The sequence below is a fragment of the Oncorhynchus mykiss genome, chromosome 27, assembly GCF_057628025.1.
Source record: "Oncorhynchus mykiss isolate SJ-2025 chromosome 27, ASM5762802v1, whole genome shotgun sequence".
NCBI classification, from domain to species: Eukaryota; Metazoa; Chordata; class Actinopteri; order Salmoniformes; family Salmonidae; genus Oncorhynchus; species Oncorhynchus mykiss.
Genome location: NC_143048.1, coordinates 36,318,910 through 36,340,502, shown reverse-complemented (window position 1 = coordinate 36,340,502; position 21,593 = coordinate 36,318,910). Strand labels below are relative to the sequence as shown.

The 21,593-nt window shown below is 45.4% G+C and overlaps 1 protein-coding gene across 7 annotated transcripts in view; it reads left to right on the top strand.

Moving 5' to 3' along the window:
- LOC110507210 (glutamate receptor 4) overlaps window positions 1–21,593 on the top strand; it is a 165,753-nt gene that overhangs the window by 51,819 nt on the left and 92,341 nt on the right. For all 7 annotated transcript variants that reach the window (XM_036965801.2, XM_036965799.2, XM_036965798.2 and 4 more), the window contains exons 3-7: window positions 4,531–4,770; window positions 8,617–8,669; window positions 9,207–9,338; window positions 11,017–11,070; window positions 11,628–11,786. In XM_036965801.2, coding sequence (XP_036821696.2) covers window positions 4,531–4,770; window positions 8,617–8,669; window positions 9,207–9,338; window positions 11,017–11,070; window positions 11,628–11,786 — 638 coding nt within the window. The remainder of the gene's footprint in view (window positions 1–4,530; window positions 4,771–8,616; window positions 8,670–9,206; window positions 9,339–11,016; window positions 11,071–11,627; window positions 11,787–21,593) is intronic.

Here is a 21,593-nt window from a genome sequence, read left to right as displayed (position 1 = left end):
CCCTGCCCAGTGTCTAATCCCTCTTCATCTCAGGCCAGGTTCAGGGCCCTGCACCAGTCTCTAATCCCTCTTCATCTCAGCCCAGGTTTAGGGCCCTACCTAGTGTCTAATCTCTCTTCATCTCAGCCCAGGTTTGGGGCCCTGCCTAGTGTCTAATCCCTCTTCATCTCAGCCCAGGTTTAGGGCCCTGCCAGTGTTTTATCCCTCTTCATCTCAGCCCAGGTTCAGGGCCCTGCCCAGTGTCTAATCCCTCTTCATCTCAGCCCAGGTTTAGGGCCCTACCTAGTGTCTAATCTCTCTTCATCTCAGCCCAGGTTTGGGGCCCTGCCTAGTGTCTAATCCCTCTTCATCTCAGCCCAGGTTTAGGGCCCTGCCAGTGTTTTATCCCTCTTCATCTCAGCCCAGGTTCAGGGCCCTGCCCAGTCTAATCTCTCTTCATCTCAGCCCAGGTTTAGGGCCCTGCCCAGTGTCTAATCCCTCTTCATCTCATCGCAGGTTCAGGGCCCTGCCCAGTGTCTAATCCCTCTTCATCTCAGCCCAGGTTTAGGGCCCTGCCCAGTGTCTAATCCCTCTTCATCTCAGCCCAGGTTCAGGGCCCTGCCCAGTGTCTAATCTCCCTTCATCTCAGCCCAGGTTCAGGGCCCTGCCCAGTGTCTAATCCCTCTTCATTTTAGCCCAGGTTCAGGGCCCTGCACCTGTCTCTAATCCCTCTTCATCTCAGCCCAGGTTTAGGGCCCTGCCTAGTGTCTAATCTCTCTTCATCTCAGTCCAGGTTTGGGGCCCTGCCCAGTGTCTAATCCCTCTTCATCTCAGGCCAGGTTCAGGGCCCTGCACCAGTCTCTAATCCCTCTTCATCTCAGCCCAGGTTTAGGGCCCTACCTAGTGTCTAATCTCTCTTCATCTCAGCCCAGGTTTGGGGCCCTGCCTAGTGTCTAATCCCTCTTCATCTCAGCCCAGGTTTAGGGCCCTGCCAGTGTTTTATCCCTCTTCATCTCAGCCCAGGTTCAGGGCCCTGCCCAGTGTCTAATCCCTCTTCATCTCATCGCAGGTTCAGGGCCCTGCCCAGTGTCTAATCGCTCTTCATCTCAGCCCAGGTTCAGGGCCCTGCCCAGTGTCTATTTCCTATTGATCTCAGCCCAGGTTCAGGGCCCTGCCCAGTGTCTATTTCCTATTGATCTCAGCCCAGGTTCAGGGCCCTGCCCAGTGTCTAATCTCTCTTCATCTCAGCCCAGGTTTAGGGCCCTGCCCAGTGTCTAATCCCTCTTCATCTCAGCCCAGGTTCAGGGCCCTGCACCAGTCTCTAATCCCTCATCATCAGCCCTGGTTTAGGGCCCTGCCTAGTGTCTAATCCCTCTTCATCTCAGCCCAGGTTTAGGGCCCTGCCCAGTGTCTAATCCCTCTTCATCTCAGTCCAGGTTCAGGGCCCTGCCTAGTGTCTAATCCCTCTTCATCTCAGTCCAGGTTTGGGGTCCTGTCCAGTGTCTAATCCCTCTTCATCTCAGACCAGGTTTAGGGCCCTGCCTAGTGTCTAATCCGTCTTCATCTCAGCCCAGGTTTAGGGCCCTGCCCAGTGTCTAATCCCTCTTCATCTCAGCCCAGGTTTAGGGCCCTGCCCAGTGTCTAATCCCTCTTCATCTCAGCCCAGGTTCAGGGTCTCGTCCAGTGTCTAATCTCTCTTCATCTCAGCCCAGGTTCAGGGCCTTGCCCAGTGTCTAATCCCTCTTCACCTCAACCCAGGTTCAGGGCCTTGCCCAGTGTCTATTTCCTCTTCATCTCAGCCCAGGTTCAGGGCCCTGCCCAGTGTCTAATCTCTCTTCATCTCATCCCAGGATGTGGGCCCTGCCCAGTGTCTAATCCCTCTTCATCTCAGCCCAGGTTTAGGGCCCTGCCTAGTGTCTAATCTCTCTTCATCTCAGTCCAGGTTTAGGGCCCTGCCCAGTGTCTAATCCCCCTTTAACTCAGGCCAGGTTCAGGGCCCTGCACAGTGTCTAATCCCTCTTCATCTCAGCCCAGGTTCAGGGCCCTGCCCAGTGTCTAATCTCTCTTCATCTCAGCCCAGGTTTAGGGCCCTGCGCAGTGTCTAATCCCTCTTCATCTCATCCCAGGTTCAGGTCCCTGCCCAGTGTCTAATCCCTCTTCATCTCAGCCCAGGTTTAGGGCCTTGCCTAGTGTCTAATCTCTCTTCATCTCAGTCCAGGTTTAGGGACCTGCCCAGTGTGTAATCTCTCTTCATCTCAGCCCAGGTTCAGAGCCCAGGTTCAGGGCCCTGCCCAGTGTCTAATCTCTCTTCATCTCAGCCCAGGTTTAAGGCCCTGCCCAGTGTCTAATCCCTCTTCATCTCATCCCAGGTTCAGGTCCCTGCCCAGTGTCTAATCCCTCTTCATCTCAGCCCAGGTTTAGGGCCCTGCCTAGTGTCTAATCTCTCTTCATCTCAGTCCAGGTTTAGGGCCCTGCCCAGTGTCTAATCCCCCTTTATCTCAGGCGAGGTTCAGGGCCCTGCACCAGTCTCCAATCCCTCTTCATCTCAGCCCAGGTTCAGGCCCCTGCCCCGTGTCTAATCCATCTCTCTTCATCTCAGTCCAGGTTTAGGGCCCTGCCCAGTGTCTAATCCCCCTTTATCTCAGGCGAGGTTCAGGGCCCTGCACCAGTGTCGAATCCCTCTTCATCTCAGCCCAGGTTCAGGGCCCTGCCTGTGCCCGCTTTACTGCCTCAAAGCATTCACTCTCACTCTGTTTCCCAGACTGGGGTTTATCACAGAAGATAATGGAATCACAGGGGGGTGGGGGGTGGGGTGTAATCAGAGTAATAAATGGATGGAGTAATAAGCAAGTTAGAGAGAGTAAGGAAGGCAGAGAGAGAAATAAAATACAAAAGTTGAGAAGGATGGAGGAAGAAGAAAAAAACAAGGAATGTGAGAGACCAATAAAAAGAGAGGGGTGAGCAGAGCCTATTGGATTTTCTTTCTGTGTTTACAGCAACACTAACCGTGGTTAGGATCAGGTATTTGATGCAGGCTGAGGTTCTACTTCAAGAAACACGTCTGAAAGAACAATGAATGGAGAAAGTGGGGGGGAAAGGGGGAGAGAGAGAGTGGAGTGTATATTTGATTTTGAGTAGTGTGTAAATCTCCATGATGCAGAGATTGTGAAAAGAATAGGTTGTTCCTGGAATAGGAGACACATCTTCTGAACCTAAAATAACACACTTCTCAGGGCCTTACAAGCACACAGTGTGAGGCAGGACTAGGGGGTGTGTGTGTGTAGCAGGACATGAAAGCTACACTACGGATGCATAATCTAAACAAATTGCATCACCCTCCTTTAACAAAGCAGTGGATGAGTTACATACTGTGGAGGAGAGGGGAAGTTTGCAGACAAGAGACGGAGACGTCAGAGAAATCTCTCTCTCTCTCTCTCTCTCTCTCTCTCTCTCTCTCTCTCTCTCTCTCTCTCTCTCTCTCTCTCTCTCTCTCTCTCTCTCTCTCTCTCTCTCTCTCTCTCTCTCTCTCTCTCTCTCTCTCTCTCTCTCTCTCTCTCTCTCTCTCTCTCTCTCTCTCTCTCTGAAGATCTGCAGGGTTTTAGGGAGATTAATTGCATACATAACATCAGCACGGAATTGTAACAGTGAGACATGAGTCAGAATTATTACATTGATTTGTTGTTGTTGTGTTGTCTGTGTGAGAGATGACCTCCCAGAGGAGTCAGCGGAAACTGATTGTTTATGTGTAGTAATTATGTTAGTAGTGTTTGGCTCTCTACTGTGGAATTGGTATTGTTGAGAGGGCCTAAATAATTACTGGGAAACATTCTTGTGATATGAAAATCAAGTTACAAATATAATTTTCTGTGTTTTGTCAGCTCTTTTGACAAGCACACTCACACACAAACACACACACACAGACACACACATGCACCCAGCAGCTGCAATTTGTTGTTGCAATTATGGACGACACAAACTGAAGCATCCACTCGTTACAATGTTTGACGTATTTCACGAGATTACGCTATGTGAATATACATTAATGAGCATCTCTTTCTCTGCCTGCATTCTGTTCTCAGTATTCCTGGTGTGTTCTTCTGGCTCTATGTCAAATGTCTATTGCATGTGTGTATAGTACAATTAGGCTTCAAGCATTCTCAGTACAATTAGCCTTTAAGCATTCTCAGTACAATCAGCCTTTAAGCATTCTCAGTACAATTAGCCTTTAAGCATTCTCAGTACAATTAGCCTTTAAGCATTCTCAGTACAATTAGCCTTTAATCATTCTCAGTACAATTAGCCTTCAAGCATTCTCAGTACAATTAGCCTTTAAGCATTCTCAGTACAATTAGCCTTTAAGCATTCTCAGTACAATTAGCCTTTAAGCATTCTCAGTACAATTAGCCTTCAAGCATTCTCAGTACAATTAGCCTTTAAGCATTCTCAGTACAATTAGCCTTTAAGCATTCTCAGTACAATTAGCCTTTAAGCATTCTCAGTACAATTAGGCTTCAAGCATTCTCTCCTTCCTCCCTCTCTCTCTCCCTGCAGTCTGTTCGCAGTACTCGCGGGGTGTGTTTGCTATCTTCGGCCTGTACGACAAGCGTTCGGTGCACACCCTGACGTCGTTCTGCAGCGCTCTGCACATCTCCCTGGTCACGCCCAGTTTCCCCACGGAGGGGGAGGGCCAGTTCACCCTGCAGCTCCGCCCCTCTATCAGAGGAGCTCTGCTGTCCCTGCTGGACCACTACGACTGGAGTCGATTCGTATTCCTCTACGACACAGACAGAGGTAATAGATGTCAATCAAACAATACCCAATCAATTAATCAATCAATCAATCAGTCAGTCAGTCAGTAGGTCAACCAGTCAGTTAATCTGTCAGTCAGTCAGTCAATCAATTAATCAATCAATCAGTCAGTCAGTCAGTAGGTCAACCAGTCGGTTAATCTGTCAGTCAGTCAATCAATCTAATCAATCCAAGGGAAGCAGAAAAGAGGAAAGAGGAAGAGTGGAAAATGGAAGGGAGTGAGCAGGAACTCTACACCGCTCAACCCAGTAATTCACATAGTTCAACCCAGTCATTCATACAGCTCAACCCAGTAATTCACATAGTTCAACCCAGTCATTCATACAGCTCAACCCAGTAATTCATACAGCTCAACCCAGTAATTCACAGAGTTCAACCCAGTAATTCACATAGTTCAACCCAGTAATTCACAGAGTTCAACCCAGTAATTCACAGAGTTCAACCCAGTAATTCACAGCGTTCAACCCAGTAATTCACATAGTTCAACCCAGTAATTTACAGACTTCAACCCAGTCATTCACAGAGTTCAACCCAGTCATTCATACAGCTCAACCCAGTAATTCACAGAGTTCAACCCAGTCATTCAAACAGCTCAACCCAGTCATTCATACAGCTCAACCCAGTAATTCACACAGCTCAACCCAGTAATTCACACAGATCAACCCAGTCATTAACACAGCTCAACCCAGTAATTCACACAGCTCAACCCAGTCATTAACACAGCTCAACCCAGTCATTCATACAGATCAACCCAGTAATTCACACAGCTCAACCCAGTAATTCACACAGATCAACCCAGTCATTAACACAGCTCAACCCAGTAATTCACACAGCTCAACCCAGTCATTAACAAAGCTCAACCCAGTAATTCACACAGCTCAACCCAGTCATTAACACAGCTCAACCCAGTAAATCACACAGCCCAACCTAGTCATTAACACAGCTCAACCCATTAATTCACACAGCTCAACCCAGTAATTCACACAGCTCGACACAGTAATTCACACAGCTCAACCCATTCATTAACACAGCTCAACCCAATCATGAAGACTTCTGAACCCACTAATTCACCCAGATCAACCCAGTCACTCACACTGTCCAACACAGTCATTCACACAGCTCAACCCAGTCATTCTCACAGCTCAACCCAGGCATTCACACAGCTCAACCCAGTCACTCACACTGTCCAACCCAGTCATTCACACAGCTCAACCCAGTCATTCACACAGCTCAACCCAGTCATTCTCACAGCTCAACCCAGTCATTCACACAGCTCAACCCAGTTATTCTCACAGCTCAACCCAGTCATTAGCTCAGCTTGTTACTGAACTAACTGTGACTGTGATTATCTGTGGAGAGGCTGACAGAAATTAAAGTGAGCTTGTCCCCTTGATGCTGTGTGTGCTGACAAATTGGACACAGCTGATGCCCTCCGCTCTGGACTATCGTCATGGGAATACTCATCACGGAACCCTGAACCAGACATTCCCACATCCACTCGCCATGCCAGGGTCTCGATGCCCTCTGAGTGGCTAGCAGTGCCAGTCCCGCCACACAATGCATTTTCTCAGTGTGTGTGTGTCTCCCTTCTGCCAGTCTCTCTGTGGCCCGGCTTGGCTAGGTCGACACCAAGGGGATTGTAGGTGCGGTTTCCGCTTCACTCACCCGTGACTCGCCGAGGCAGGGCCGTTCATTAGCATTTCCCATCAGCCCCGTGCTGTCGGTAATGTGGTGGAAAATGGGCAGTAAGAGGGATCTGTTTTATGCTCCATGCTCTGCAGACAGCATGGCACACACACACACACACACACACACACACACACACATACATACGCATATATATGCAAACACACACACACACACACACACACACATATATATATATATACACACATATATATGCACACACACACACATATATATATATATATACACACACACAAATATACATACACACACACACACACACACATATATATATATATATACACACACACAAATATACATACACACACACACACACACACACACACATATATATATACACACATATATATGCACACACACACACATATATATATATATATATATACACACACACAAATATACATACACACACACACACACACACACATATATATATATATACACACACACACATATACACACACACACACACACACACACACACACACACACACACACACACACACACACACACACACACACACACACTCAGGTTTAGGTTCCGCAGCTACTGAGGGTTCATCTGTTGTAAAGCTTTTGAAACTGGGAGATAGGCAGGTGGAAACACACTGAGGATTTTGTAGGCCTACATGTGTTTTTGACTGGGAAGCTGTGTGCTCATTGGTTCACAAAGATCCGTTCCCAAGCCTTCTTTTATGTGTTCATGTGTCAACTGATATTCTGGGTCTATAAAGCTGTTTTTTTTTCATTGTTACATTTCTCCTGTTGTCTGTTGTATAGTCAGGGATAGGCTCCAGCCAGGAGACACACCCAGTCTGGACACAGACAGACAGACTGACAGAAAGACTGACTAACACATTGTTACACAGTATGGAAGCAAACAGACAGACACAGAGCCACACTGTTGCACAGTATGGACACACACAGTCTGTGTGTCTGGACAGACAGACAGACAGACAGACAGACATACAGACAGACAGACAGACAGACAGACAGACAGACAGACAGACAGATATTCTTGACACAGACAGACAGACAGACAGACACGCAGGCAGGCAGGCAGGCAGGCAGGCAGGCAGGCAGGCAGGCAGGCAGACAGACTGTTAGATAGTGAGGACAGACAGACAATGAGCCTGGACAGACAGTCAGTCAGACAGACAGACAGACAGACAGGCAGACATACAGACAGACAGACAGACTGTTAGATAGTCTGGACAGACAGACAGACAGACAGACAGACAGACAGACAGACAGACAGACAGACAGACAGACAGACAGTCTGGACAGACATATAGCCTGGACAGACAGACAGACAGACAGACAGACAGACAGGCAGGCAGGCAGACAGACTTTTAGATAGTCTGGACAGACAGACAGACAGACAGACAGACAGACTTTTAGATAGTCTGGACAGACAGACAGACAGACAGACAGACAGACAGACAGACAGACAGACAGACAGACAGACAGACAGACAGACAGACAGACAGACAGACAGTCTTGACACAATCAGATAGACACACAGCCAGGCAGGCAGACAGACTGTTAGATAGTCTGGACAGACATATAGCCTGGACAGACAGACAGACAGACAGACTGTTAGCCTCCAGCTGAGGGGTGTTTACACTGGGACAGCTGTTGTTGATGGCTGCCGGGAGTGTTTGGGGGAACTGTGGACATAATGATGTAAACATCAGGGTGAGAGAGACAAAGAGTGACAGAAAGACAGAGGGGAGACAGAGGGTGATAGAGAAAGGAACAGACAGCAGAGGTGTCAGAGACAGGGGATCAGGACAGTACCTGGGGGCACAGTGACGGGTACTTTAGTATATGTGCTGCCGAAGCAAGCACAGTGACTTGTACTTTAGTGAAGGGTTGCACTAGACAGACAAGAAGAAAGAGGGACAGAGTGAGGATGCCAGTGAAGGAAGGGGCATCTGGCATTTAGAGTGTTTTGCAATATTTCTGTTTAGTTTGATTGTTCCAAGAGACTGTTTTTGTTTACTTAAATATTTGATCTATTTGTTTAATCTTCAGCTTCAATTTTCTGAAATGTAATTTTTGGCATCTCTCCAGATTGATGATGTCTGGTTGTCTTTGTGTCTCTGATCTGTTGTCTAGGTTATGCCATCCTACAGGCAATCATGGAGCGAGCAGGTCAAAACGGTTGGCAGGTGAGCACCACATGGGCGCACACATGAAAACACAGACACACACACACACAGACACACACACACGCACACACACAGACACACAGACACACAGACACACAGACACACAGACACACATGAAAACACAGACACACACACACGCACACACACAGACACACAGACACACATGCAAACACAGACACACACACACACGCACACACACACACACACATGCAAACACAGACACACACACACACACACACGCAGACACACATGCAAACACAGACACACATGCACACACACACATGCAAACACAGACAAACACACATGCAAACACAGACACATACACACGCACACGCACACACACAGACACACACACACACATGCAAACACAGACACACATGCAAACACAGACACACAGACACACACACACACGCAAACACAGACACACACACACAGACACACACACACACACATGCAAACACAGACACACACACACACGCACGCACACACACAGACACAGACACACACACACTGGTTAATTGCTCTGACTCTGTGCAGGTGAGTGCCATCTGCGTGGAGAGTTTCAACGAGGCAGCGTACCGTCGTCTGCTAGAAGACCTGGACCGCCGGCAGGAGAGGAAGTATGTCATCGACCTGGAGCCTGAGAGACTGCAAAGCATTCTAGAACAGGTGAGTCTAATGAGAGACTGCAGAGCATTCTAGAACAGGTGAGTATGAGAGACTGCAGAGCATTCTAGAACAGGTGAGTCTGATGAGAGACTGCAGAGCATTCTAGAACAGGTGAGTCTGAGAGACTGCAGAGCATTCTAGAACAGGTGAGTCTGATGAGAGACTGCAGAGCATTTTAGGACAGGTGAGTCAGAGACTGCAGAGCATTCTAGAACAGGTGAGTCTGAGAGACTGCAGAGCATTCTAGAACAGGTGAGTCTGATGAGAGACTGCAGAGCATTCTAGAACAGATGAGTCTGAGAGACTGCAGAGCATTCTAGAACAGGTGAGTCTCCCTGAGAGACTGCAGAGCATTCTAGAACAGGTGAGTCTGATGAGAGACTGCAGAGCATTCTAGAACAGGTGAGTCTGATGAAAGACTGCAGAGCATTCTATAACAGGTGAGTCTGATGAGAGACTGCAGAGCATTCTAGAACAGGTGCCTACAGAACTCAACATCACACACCCTTACACACACACAATCTCTCTCTCAGCCTTGTGGTAGTTCATGCGCATTAGTACTCCTCTCCTCCTCTCTTCACTGAACACATCTACTGACGGCCAGACTGTGACTCTAACAGTTGAGACAGGTGTGTCTGTCTGCCTCTTCTCTGCTGCTGTCATCTTTGACCCCAGCTCCAGGGTAATGTCCCATTGGTCAGCCATCTGTCACTACTTCCCTGTGCATGCATCATTTCCTCTTCTGGCCAGGTCTCCCTTTCTGTCTACTGGTCTGACAAATATGGGCAGACACACACCAGCAACTACAAGCACGGACACACGCACAAATACACACACACACACACACACACACACCTGTGCAGTGGTCTGCCCAGGAACAGCAGGCTCAGTAGTATTGGCATGGAGGCATCATCAGTCCGACAGAGATTGCTCTCTCTCTCTCTCTATTTTAAAGGGCTTTATTGTCATGGGAAACATATGTTTACATTGCCAAAGCAAGTGAAATAGATAAAGAACAAAAGTGAAATAAACAATAAAAAAAAATGTTTATCACAAAAGTTGTATTTACAATGGTATTTGTTCTTCAATGGTTGCCCTTTTCTTGTGGCAACAGGTCACAAACCTTGCTGCTGTGATGACACACGGTGGTATTTCATCCAATAGATATGGGAGTTTATCAAAATTGGATGTTTTCTAATTCTTTGTGGATCTGTGTAATCTGATGGAAATATGTGTCTCTAATATACATTGGGCAGGAGGTAAGGAATTGCAGCTCAGTTTCCACCTCATGTTGTGGGCAGTGAGCACATAGCCTGTCTTCTCTTGAGAGCCAGGTCTGCCTACGGCGACCTTTCTTAATAGCAAGGCTATGCTCACTGAGTCTGTACATAGTCAAAGCTTTCCTTAAATTTTGGGTCAGTAACAGTGGTCAGGTATTGTTTAGGGCCAAATAGCATTCTAGTTTGCTGAGATATTTTGTTAATTCTTTCCAATGTGTTAAGTAATTCTCTTTTTGCTCTCTCTCTCTCTCTCTCTCTCTCTCTCTCTCTCTCTCTCTCTCTCTCTCTCTCTCAGGATAGCCATTCAATTTCTTCTCTTCCTTTCTCCCCTCTCATCCCCTTTCGTTCTCCCCTCTTCGCCTCCTCTATTTTCCTCTTCTCCTCCTCTATTTCTCCAGGCTGTTAGTGTGGGGAAACATGTCAAAGGCTACCATTACATCTTGGCCAACCTGGTAAGTCTGTGTGTGGCTTCTTAGTGCATCCCAATAGTCTAAAGTGGTTTCATTTCCTTGTCTGCTCCCCTCCTGCTCTCCTTCATCTCTGCTAACATGAACCAACTGAGCAAGTGAAAACAAATACCCCTGTCCCCATCCACATTACATGTTTTTTTAGATTAGTGCAGATGAAAGAGAGGAGACGAGGAGAAGAGAGAAAGGGGGAAGGTTGTGGTATGTACAGAGGGGTTCAGGCAGGTGGCTGTGGTTTACCTTGTCCCTGAGGAAAATGTGAGTCAACTCTGAGCCAGACAGACAGAACCATGTCTTTGTGAGGAGAATGGTTTGAAGGCACTTCAGACAGTGCATTCCCTTTCTCTCTCCGTCCCCCACTCTCTCTCTCTCTAGCTTGGGAAAAGAAGGTCCATCCCTGTCTCAGAGCTTCCATGTTCAGGCAAAGCCAGGGTAATCTTCAAATGCAGTTGTGCCTAACAGCTCTCCCTCCCTCCCTCTCTCTCTCCCCCTCTCCCCCTCTCCCTCCCTCCCTCCCTCCCTCCCGCCCTCCCTCCCTCCAGGGTTTTAAAGACATATCTCTAGAGAGATTTATGCATGGTGGGGCTAACATCACAGGGTTCCAGTTGGTTGACTTCAGTAAGCCAATAGTCCTCAAACTGATGCAGCGCTGGAACAAACTGGACCAGAGAGAGTACCCAGGCTCTGACATCCCACCCAAGGTACACACACACTCACACTGCTGCAGATGGTTCTAGAATCATGTTGGAGAGAGAACTATTTTCTTCTGCCACAGCTCTTTAGCCAATCACACTTTGACTCCGAGAAGCAGCAGGAAACACAGACATAGTGTCCCACACCTCTCTCTCCCTCTCTCCAAATCAAAGGGCTGTATTGGCATGGGAAACATATGTTACATGGACATGCAAGTGAAATAGACATTAAACAAAAGTAAAATAAACAATAAAAAATTAACAGTAAGTGTTACACTATGCACAGCTATTTTCACGTCTCTCCAGAGATGTTCGATCGGGTTCAAGTCCAGGCTCTGGCTGGGCCACTCAAGGACATTCAGAGACTTGTCCCAAAGCCACTCCTGCGTTGTCTTGAGTGTGTGCTTTGGGTCGTTGTCCTGTTGGAAGGTGAACCTTCACCCCAGTCAATGTCCTGAGTGCTCTGAAGCAGGTTTTCATCAAGGCTCTCTCTGTGCTTTGCTCCGTTCATCTTTGCCTCGATCCTGACTAGTCTCCCAGTCCCTGCCGCTGAAAAACATCCCCACAGCATGATGCTGCCACCACCGTGCTTCACCATAGGGATGGTGCCAGGTTTCCTCCAGACATGACACATGGCATTCAGGACAAAGAGTTCAATCTTGGTTTCATCAGACCAAAGAATCTTGTTTCTCATGGTCTCAAATCAAATCAAATTGTATTTGTCACTTGGCACATACAACAGGTATAGGCCTTACATTGAAATGCTTACTTACGAGCCCTTAACTTGTTATGGCTGCAATCCCACTATCGGGATAAGTGTCATCAACAACCGCTGAATAGCATAGCGCTACATTCAATAAATATTACTACAAATATTTATATTCATGAAATCACAAGTGCAATATAGGAAAACACAGCTTAGCCTTTTGTTAATCCACCTGTTGTGTCAGATTTTGAAAATATGCTTTACAGCGAAAGCAATCCAAGCGTTTGTGTAAGTTTATCGATCGCACGACAAAACATTAAGTACACTTAGCATCAGGTAGCTTGGTCACGAAAATCAGAAAAGCAATCAAATTAATAGTTTACCTTTGATGATCTTCGGATGTTTTCACTCACGAGACTCCCAGTTACACAACAAATGTTCCTTTTGTTCCATAAAGATTATTTTTATATCCAAAATACCTCCGTTTATTTGGCGCGTTATGTTCAGAAATCCACAGGAAAGAGCGGTCACGACAACGCAGACGAAAATTCCAAATAGTTTCCATAATGTCCACAGAAACATGTCAAACGTTTTTTCTAATCAATCCTGAGGTTGTTTTTAAAATATATAATTGATAATATATCAACCGAAAATGTCTTTCACAGTAGGAGAGGGAAAAGCAATACCTATCCAAACTCTGTCAAGCAAAACTTGACACGATGTTATCGTTCTGGCTAATTTTTCAAAATAAAAGCCTGAAACTATGTTTGAAGACTGTTGACAACTTGAGGAAGCGATAGGAAAAGGAATCTGGTTCATATCCCTTTAAATCCAGCAAAGGGAGGCTATGGGACATGGAGTTTTCAAAATAGAAGCCAAATCCTGTTTTGATTTTCCTCTGGGTTTCGCCTGCAATATCACTTCTGTTATACTCACAGACAATATTTTGACAGTTTTGGAAACTTTAGAGTGTTTTCTATCCAATACTAATAATAATATGCATATATTAGCAACTGAGACTGAGGAGCTGGCCGTTTACAATGGGCACCTTTTCATCCAAGCTACTCAATACGGCCCCTGCAGCCATAAAAAGTTAAACAACAATTCAGTTTTAAGAAAATCCCCCCAAAAAGTAAGAGATGAGAATAACAAATCATTAAAAAGCAGCAGAGAGTCTTTAAGTGCCTCTAAACAGGCTGTCATGTGCCTTTTACTGAGGAGTAGCTTCCGTCTGGCCACTCTACCATAAAGGCCTAAATGGTGAAGTGCTGCAGAGATGTTTGTCCTTCTGGAAAATTCACCCATCTCCACAGAGGAACTCTAGAGCTCTGTCAGAGTTACCATCAGGTTCTTGGTCACCTCCCTGACAAAGGCCCTTCTCCCCCGATTGTTCAGTTTGGCCGAGTGGCCAGCTCTGGAAGAGTCTTGGTGGTTCCAAACTTCTTCCATTTAAGAATAATGGAGGCCATTATGTTCTTGGGGACCTTCAATGCTGCAGATCTGTGCCTCGACACAATCCTGTCTCGGAGCTCTAAGGACAATTCCTTCCACCTCATGGCTTGGTGTTTGCTCTGACATGCACATCATCTGTGGGACCTTATATAGACAGGTGTGTGCCTTTCCAAATCATGTCCAATCAATTGAATTTACCACAGGTGGACTCCAATCAAGTTGTAGAAACATCTCAAGGATGTTCAATGGAAACAGGATGCATCTGAAATCAATTTCGAGTCTCATAGTAAAAGGTCTGAAAACTTACATAAAAGAAGGTATTTCTGTTTATTATTTGTAATACATTTGCAAACATTTCTAAATACCTGTTTCTGCTTTGTCGTTGTGGAGTATTGTGTGTAGATTGATGAGGAACAAAATGTATTTAATCAATTTTAGAATAAGGCTGTAACGTAGCAAAATGTGGAAAAAGGGGTCTGAATACTTTCTGAATGCAATGTATATGTTGAAGAGGGTGGGGTGCTCAAACTGCATCCCTGTCTCACCCCACGGAATGTGGAAATAAATGTGTGTATTTCTTTGCCAATTTTAACCGCACACTTGTTGTTTGTGTATCTGGAATTTATATTGTTGTATGTTTTTCTCCCAACACCGCTTTCCATCAATTTGAAATGCAGACCGTCATGCCAAATTGAGTCAAACACTTTTTGGAAATCATCAAACCATGAGAAGACTATGCCTTTTTTTTGTTTGTTTGTTTGTCACTTAGGGTGTGCAGGGTGAATATGTGGTTTGCCATATGGTAATTTGGTAAAAAGCCAATTTGACATTTGCTCAGTACATTGTTTTTACTGAGGAATTATATGAGTCTGCTGTTAATGATAATGTAGAGGATTTCCCAAAGGTTGCTGTTGACGTATGCTGTATCCCACCGGAGTCATTGGGGTGACATTTTGGGGAAGATGCCAGAGCTGAGGATGATATTAAAGAGTCTAAGTATAGCCAATTGGAATTTGTGATCTGGATACCATCAACACCACATGCTTTTTGGGGTTGGAGGGTTTGTATTTTGTCCTGTAGTTCATTCAATATCATTGGAGAATCCAGTGGATTCTGGTAGTCTTTAATAGGTGAGTCTAATATTTCTATTTGATCATTAATATGTTTTAGGTATTTGTTCTTCATCTTCGTTTTGGATAGATAACTCTTTGTGTTGTTGTTTGTTTAGTAAGTTCCAATTTTCCAAGAAGCGGTTAGATTCTATGGATTCTTCAATTACATTATTAAGCTGATTTCTGATCTGCTTTCCGTAGTGTATTTCTATATTGTTTTAGTCATTCTGTCACGTATACTCCCTCTCTGGGTTTTAGGTCACCAGACTGCTGATTATTACACACACCTCGTCACGCACACCAGCGCTTATTGACACTCACCTGGACTCCATCACCTCCTTGATTACCTGCCCTATTTATGTCACTGCCTTTGGTTCCTTCCCCAGGCGTTATTGTTTCTGTTTCCTGTCTGTGTGCCGTTTGTGTTTCGTGTTTTGCATGATGTTCTGTTTATTTATTAAATATTCACTCCCTTAACTTGCTTCCCGACTCTCAGCGTACATCGTTACAGATTCACCATAGTGAAGGCGGAGGCTCAGGTTTTCTGAGTCTCTATGTTTTTGGTTGGGTAGGTTTCTCAATTTCTTTCTTTGGTTTTTGTGTTCTTATGTTGTCTGCTTGACATGTTTTGTTTTGATAGGGAAGCTATATGGTAAAATATGCTATTTAGATTTTCACCTTCAAGTTTACATTACGTTTACACCTTCAATCTCTCTCTCTCCATATCTCCATGGTTGTCCATCTCAGCATTAAGTATTCATCCAGCACGCTTTGCACTAAGATGCACTAGCCCTGCCCTAGGATGACTAGCCCTGCCCTAGGATGACTAGCTCTGCCCTAGGATGACTAGCTCTGCCCTAGGATGACTAGCCCTGCCCTAGGATGACTAGCCCTGCCCTAGGATGACTAGCTCTTCCCTAGGATGACTAGCCCTGCCCTAGGATGACTAGCCCTGCCCTAGGATAACTAGCCCTGCCCTAGGATGACTAGCCCTGCCCTATGATGACTAGCTCTGTCCTAGGATGACTAGCCCTGCCCTAGGATGACTAGCCCTGCCCTAGGATGACTAGCTCTGCCCTATGATGACTAGCCCTGCCCTATGATGCCTAGCCCTGCCCTAGGATGCCTAGCCCTGCCCTAGGATGACTAGCTCTGCCCTATGATGACTAGCCCTAACCTAGGATGACTAGCTCTGCCCTATGATGACTAGCCCTAACCTAGGATGACTAGCTCTGCCCTATGATGACTAGCCCTAACCTAGGATGACTACCTCTGCCCTATGATGACTAGCCCTAGCCTTGCCCCAGGATGACTAGCTCTGCCCTATGATGACTAGCTCTGCCCTAGGATGACTAGCCCTGCCCCAGGATGACTAGCCCTGCCCTAGGATGACTAGCTCTGCCCTATGATGACTAGCTCTGCCCTAGGATGACTAGGTCAGTGCCGTTTTTAAAATTAGGGAGGATGTTTTTTTTCATGAGCATGGCCTTATTTCTGTTACAGCATATTGAATGACTGTCATTTATATTCCATTCACCCAGTTCAATGTAACATAGATAGGTTTAGGCTACTACATGATACTCAAAATTCCCCTATACCCACCATGAGGTTGCTGCAACCTAGCATATGAATGAAAGTTTACAACGTACAGTAAGTAGGTGAACACAGGTCGAGAGACACATTTGAGGTGACAGGCAGTGACACATGGACAGACAGTGACATTCAATACCGCCTTGCACACGCTTGCCTGCATCTAGCTGCTATAGGGTGTAATCATTAGACCAATGTAATGCCATTAGTAATACCAAAAGCTTACATTGACATGGAAGAGTTGCAGTGTTGTGTTGGAAAGTCATAGCCAGCTGGCTAACATAGCATCGCTCTGAGCAGAGTGTTTCAGTAGGCTAAACTAGCTAGCTGCCTTTGCTAGCTAAGTAAGTGAAACTGAAAGTGAGAAAAAAAAATGACAATATCTCTCTATTACTCTCTTGCTTTGTCATTTTGGAAGAAATTAATTTGTTCAAAACTGTTCAACTGTTGTCTTTCTCTCTCAACTACTCACCACATTTTAAACACTGCAGTGCTAGATAGCTGTAGCATATGCTTTCTGTACTATATTAATTCTCTGGTCCTTTGATTGGGTGGACAACATGTCAGTTCATGCTACAAGAGCTCTGATAGGCTGGAGCAGGGGCGTAGACAGATCTTTTTGGGGGGATAGGCCTAGAAAATTGTGGATATTCCTTTTTTCTACTTCATTTAATTTATTTTGCGACGTGTACCATATATTATTTCGTAATACAATCATTTTATACTAGGTCATAGCACTTGGAGCAACCTCGTTACATGTACAAATATTTACCTATCCCAGCATATTAAAATAAGACAGTCATTTTAGACCAGTTGCCAAATTGCCAACAACAAAAAAACTAATCTTCAGACGCACTTTAATCTCAATGGGCAAACAAGCCTATATTTGATGTTACAATTTATACCATGGCAGGTGGTAGTACTATGAAATGGTACCTTACCTTTAATAGACGTATCATAAGGCATGACCTACATCACAAGGTGCAGACGGCGAGGCTTTGAGTTGAATATGGTGATGATTTCATCACAATCCAATGTATCTGTTAGTTGACGCTCTAAAGACAGCAAACGGAAGTGGTTCAGCCGGGCGCTTGTCATTGATGTGCGAAGATGATTTTTTTATCCTAGTTGTTGTTGAGAAAAGTCTCTCCACACTGCATGATGTCATTGGAAGTGTGACAATGATCCTTAACAGAGAGTTTATATTAGGGAAAATATCATCAGGGCAACTGTCAAGTACACTCATTATGGAGGAGATGTCACTCTTTCCCATGATCATTTTGCAACTCTGCTGAATAAGAACAGTGAATTCAGCATCCTCAATTGACATTGCATAATGGTCGCATGTGGTCTTCAGCTGCTCTTTAAGGCCGCAGGTTTGGGATTCTTTGGAAAAGGAGGCTGCTGCTTGCATGATCCCGTATGTGTCTTCTTGAAATTCTGAGTTCAACACAGTAATCTGTCTGTCTAGAATATTGTTGCAAAGTTGCCTCAGGTCACTGTCACTCTTTATGCTGGATGTTTTCCAGTGAAGTTTTTTACAGGCAGTTTTCGTTGCCGTGATGTCTTCACATCCCAATTACTAATATCATGATTAATCGTTATCTCTTTAGTTAGCTTGAGAACTTTATCAAAGTCTCCCCTGAGTTCTCTGAATGTAGAAAAGCTGCTTTTGAGGATTTCAATTAAACCAATACCGTCCATCACAGATAATGTAGAGCTTTGTAATCCCTTCGTAGCAAAATCACTAGTGTCAAACAATTTACTAAATGGGACTAACAGGAATAAAAACGTATTGTTCTGGATTTGTTGTAAGAGGGCATCGGCTTCTAATTTGGTTTGTCCACAAGCCTCTGGAAACTCTGCAAGAACCTCTAAAATGACATCTAGCAGTAACAGCACTTTACTCACAGACACTGATTTTTAACTCCACCGTATATCCGTGGATCTTTCTAGCTCGATACATGGTCTATCGGGATGCAACTCTTTCTGTACTTCATGAATGGAGCATGTCTTTGGGATCCACTCATAAATGTGTGCAGCTGGTTTACTGTGTCAAAGAAAGTACTGACGTCCCGACACAGCTTGCTTAAACGTTTGCTTTAGTAGGGCATGTACCCCTCCTCTGTTCCCTGACATGACTGAAGCGCCATCGAAACAAAACCCACACAGAGTGGGATCCAACTCCAGGGGTTGCAACACAGACAAATCAGCGGTTTCCATAAACCCAACAGCTCTTTCTTTAATCATTTCAGCATGAATGTATCGGATGCACACAGCAAGAATTTCTAGTTTAGATTGATCTTTATATTCATCTGCTAGTGTGGCAGAATGAACTTCATTTTTTATTCTCCACAGTAACAATGATGCTGCAACTCGTTCTGAATTTCGGGGCTCAGAAGCGTGGCATTGCGAGGTAGCTCATTAAGCCTGTTTTGTATTTCTGAGTCATACTTTGACATGAAATTGAAGATTTCAAAAAAGTTACCTTTGTTGATTGCCTTTTCGGTTTCTCTATGCCCTCTGAGTGGAATATCCTGCTTTACACACATTAGGACCATATCTATGACCACTTTAACATGTGTACGGTTTCTTTCTATAAAATCCATGTTTGCATCACCATGTATCTGGTTCATCACAGTCCCACGACTTCTAGGCATTACCATGTATTTGGTTCAACACAATCCCACGACTTCTAGGCATCACCATGTATCTGGTTCAACACAGTCCCACGACTTCTAGGCATTACCATGTATTTGGTTCAACACAGTCCCACGACTTCTAGGCATCACCATGTATTTGGTTCAACACAGTCCCACGACTTCTAGGCATTACCATGTATCTGGTTCAACACAGTCCCACGACTTCTAGGCATCACCATGTATCTGGTTCAACACAGTCCCACGACTTCTAGGCATCACCATGTATTTGGTTCAACACAGTCCCACGACTTCTAGGCATCACCATGTATTTGGTTCAACACAGTCCCACGACTTCTAGGCATCACCATGTATTTGGTTCATCACAGTCCCACGACTTCTAGGCATCACCATGTATTTGGTTCAACACAGTCCCACGACTTCTAGGCATCACCATGTATTTGGTTCATCACAGTCCCACGACTTCTAGGCATCACCATGTATTTGGTTCAACACAGTCCCACGACTTCTAGGCATCACCATGTATCTGGTTCATCACAGTCCCACGAATTCTAGGCATCACCATGTATTTGGTTCATCACAGTCCCACAACTTCTAGGCATCACCATGTATTTGGTTCAACACAGTCCCACGACTTCTAGGCATCACCATGTATCTTGTTCAACACAGTCCCACGACTTCTAGGCATCACCATGTATCTGGTTCAACACAGTCCCACGACTTCTAGGCATCACCATGTATCTGGTTCAACACAGTCCCACGACTTCTAGGCATCACCATATATTTGGTTCAACACAGTCCCACGACTTCTAGGCATCACCATGTATCTGGTTCAACACAGTCCCACGACTTCTAGGCATCACCATGTATCTGGTTCAACACAGTCCCACGACTTCTAGGCATCACCATGTATTTGGTTCAACACAGTCCCACGACTTCTAGGCATCACCATATATTTGGTTCAACACAGTCCCACGACTTCTAGGCATCACCATGTATCTGGTTCAACACAGTCCCACGACTTCTAGGCATCACCATGTATTTGGTTCATCACAGTCCCACGACTTCTAGGCATCACCATGTATTTGGTTCATCACAGTCCCACGACTTCTAGGCATTACCATGTATTTGGTTCATCACAGTCCCACGACTTCTAGGCATCACCATGTATTTGGTTCAACACAGTCCCACGACTTCTAGGCATCACCATGTATCTGGTTCAACACAGTCCCACGACTTCTAGGCATCACCATGTATCTGGTTCAACACAGTCCCACGACTTCTAGGCATCACCATGTATCTGGTTCAACACAGTCCCACGACTTCTAGGCATCACCATGTATCTGGTTCAACACAGTCCCACGACTTCTAGGCATCACCATGTATTTGGTTCAACACAGTCCCACGACTTCTAGGCATTACCATGTATTTGGTTCAACACAGTCCCACGACTTCTAGGCATCACCATGTATTTGGTTCAACACAGTCCCACGACTTCTAGGCATCACCATGTATTTGGTTCATCACAGTCCCACGACTTCTAGGCATCACCATGTATCTGGTTCAACACAGTCCCACGACTTCTAGGCATCACCATGTATCTGGTTCAACACAGTCCCACGACTTCTAGGCATCACCATGTATTTGGTTCAACACATTCCCACGACTTCTAGGCATCACCATATATTTGGTTCAACACAGTCCCACGACTTCTAGGCATCACCATGTATCTGGTTCAACACAGTCCCACGACTTCTAGGCATCACCATGTATCTGGTTCAACACAGTCCCACGACTTCTAGGCATCACCATATATTTGGTTCAACACAGTCCCACGACTTCTAGGCATCACCATGTATTTGGTTCATCACAGTCCCACGACTTCTAGGCATCACCATGTATCTGGTTCAACACAGTCCCACGACTTCTAGGCATCACCATGTATTTGGTTCAACACAGTCCCACGACTTCTAGGCATCACCATATATTTGGTTCAACACAGTCCCACGACTTCTAGGCATCACCATGTATTTGGTTCAACACAGTCCCACGACTTCTAGGCATCACCATGTATTTGGTTCAACACAGTCCCACGACTTCTAGGCCCATGGGTCGCCTTGTAGGATTCACATTTTGCAAGGACATTAGAATGTAATTTGCTATTCCTGTGTTTGCAGCAAGCATTTGTTGTGAGTTTCCAGTTTTTAAATCCATCTCGTATAAATCTGAATTTGACATTTGCCCCAGGAAAGTGCCTACAAAACGTACAACCTTTTGCTTTACTATACTCAATCCA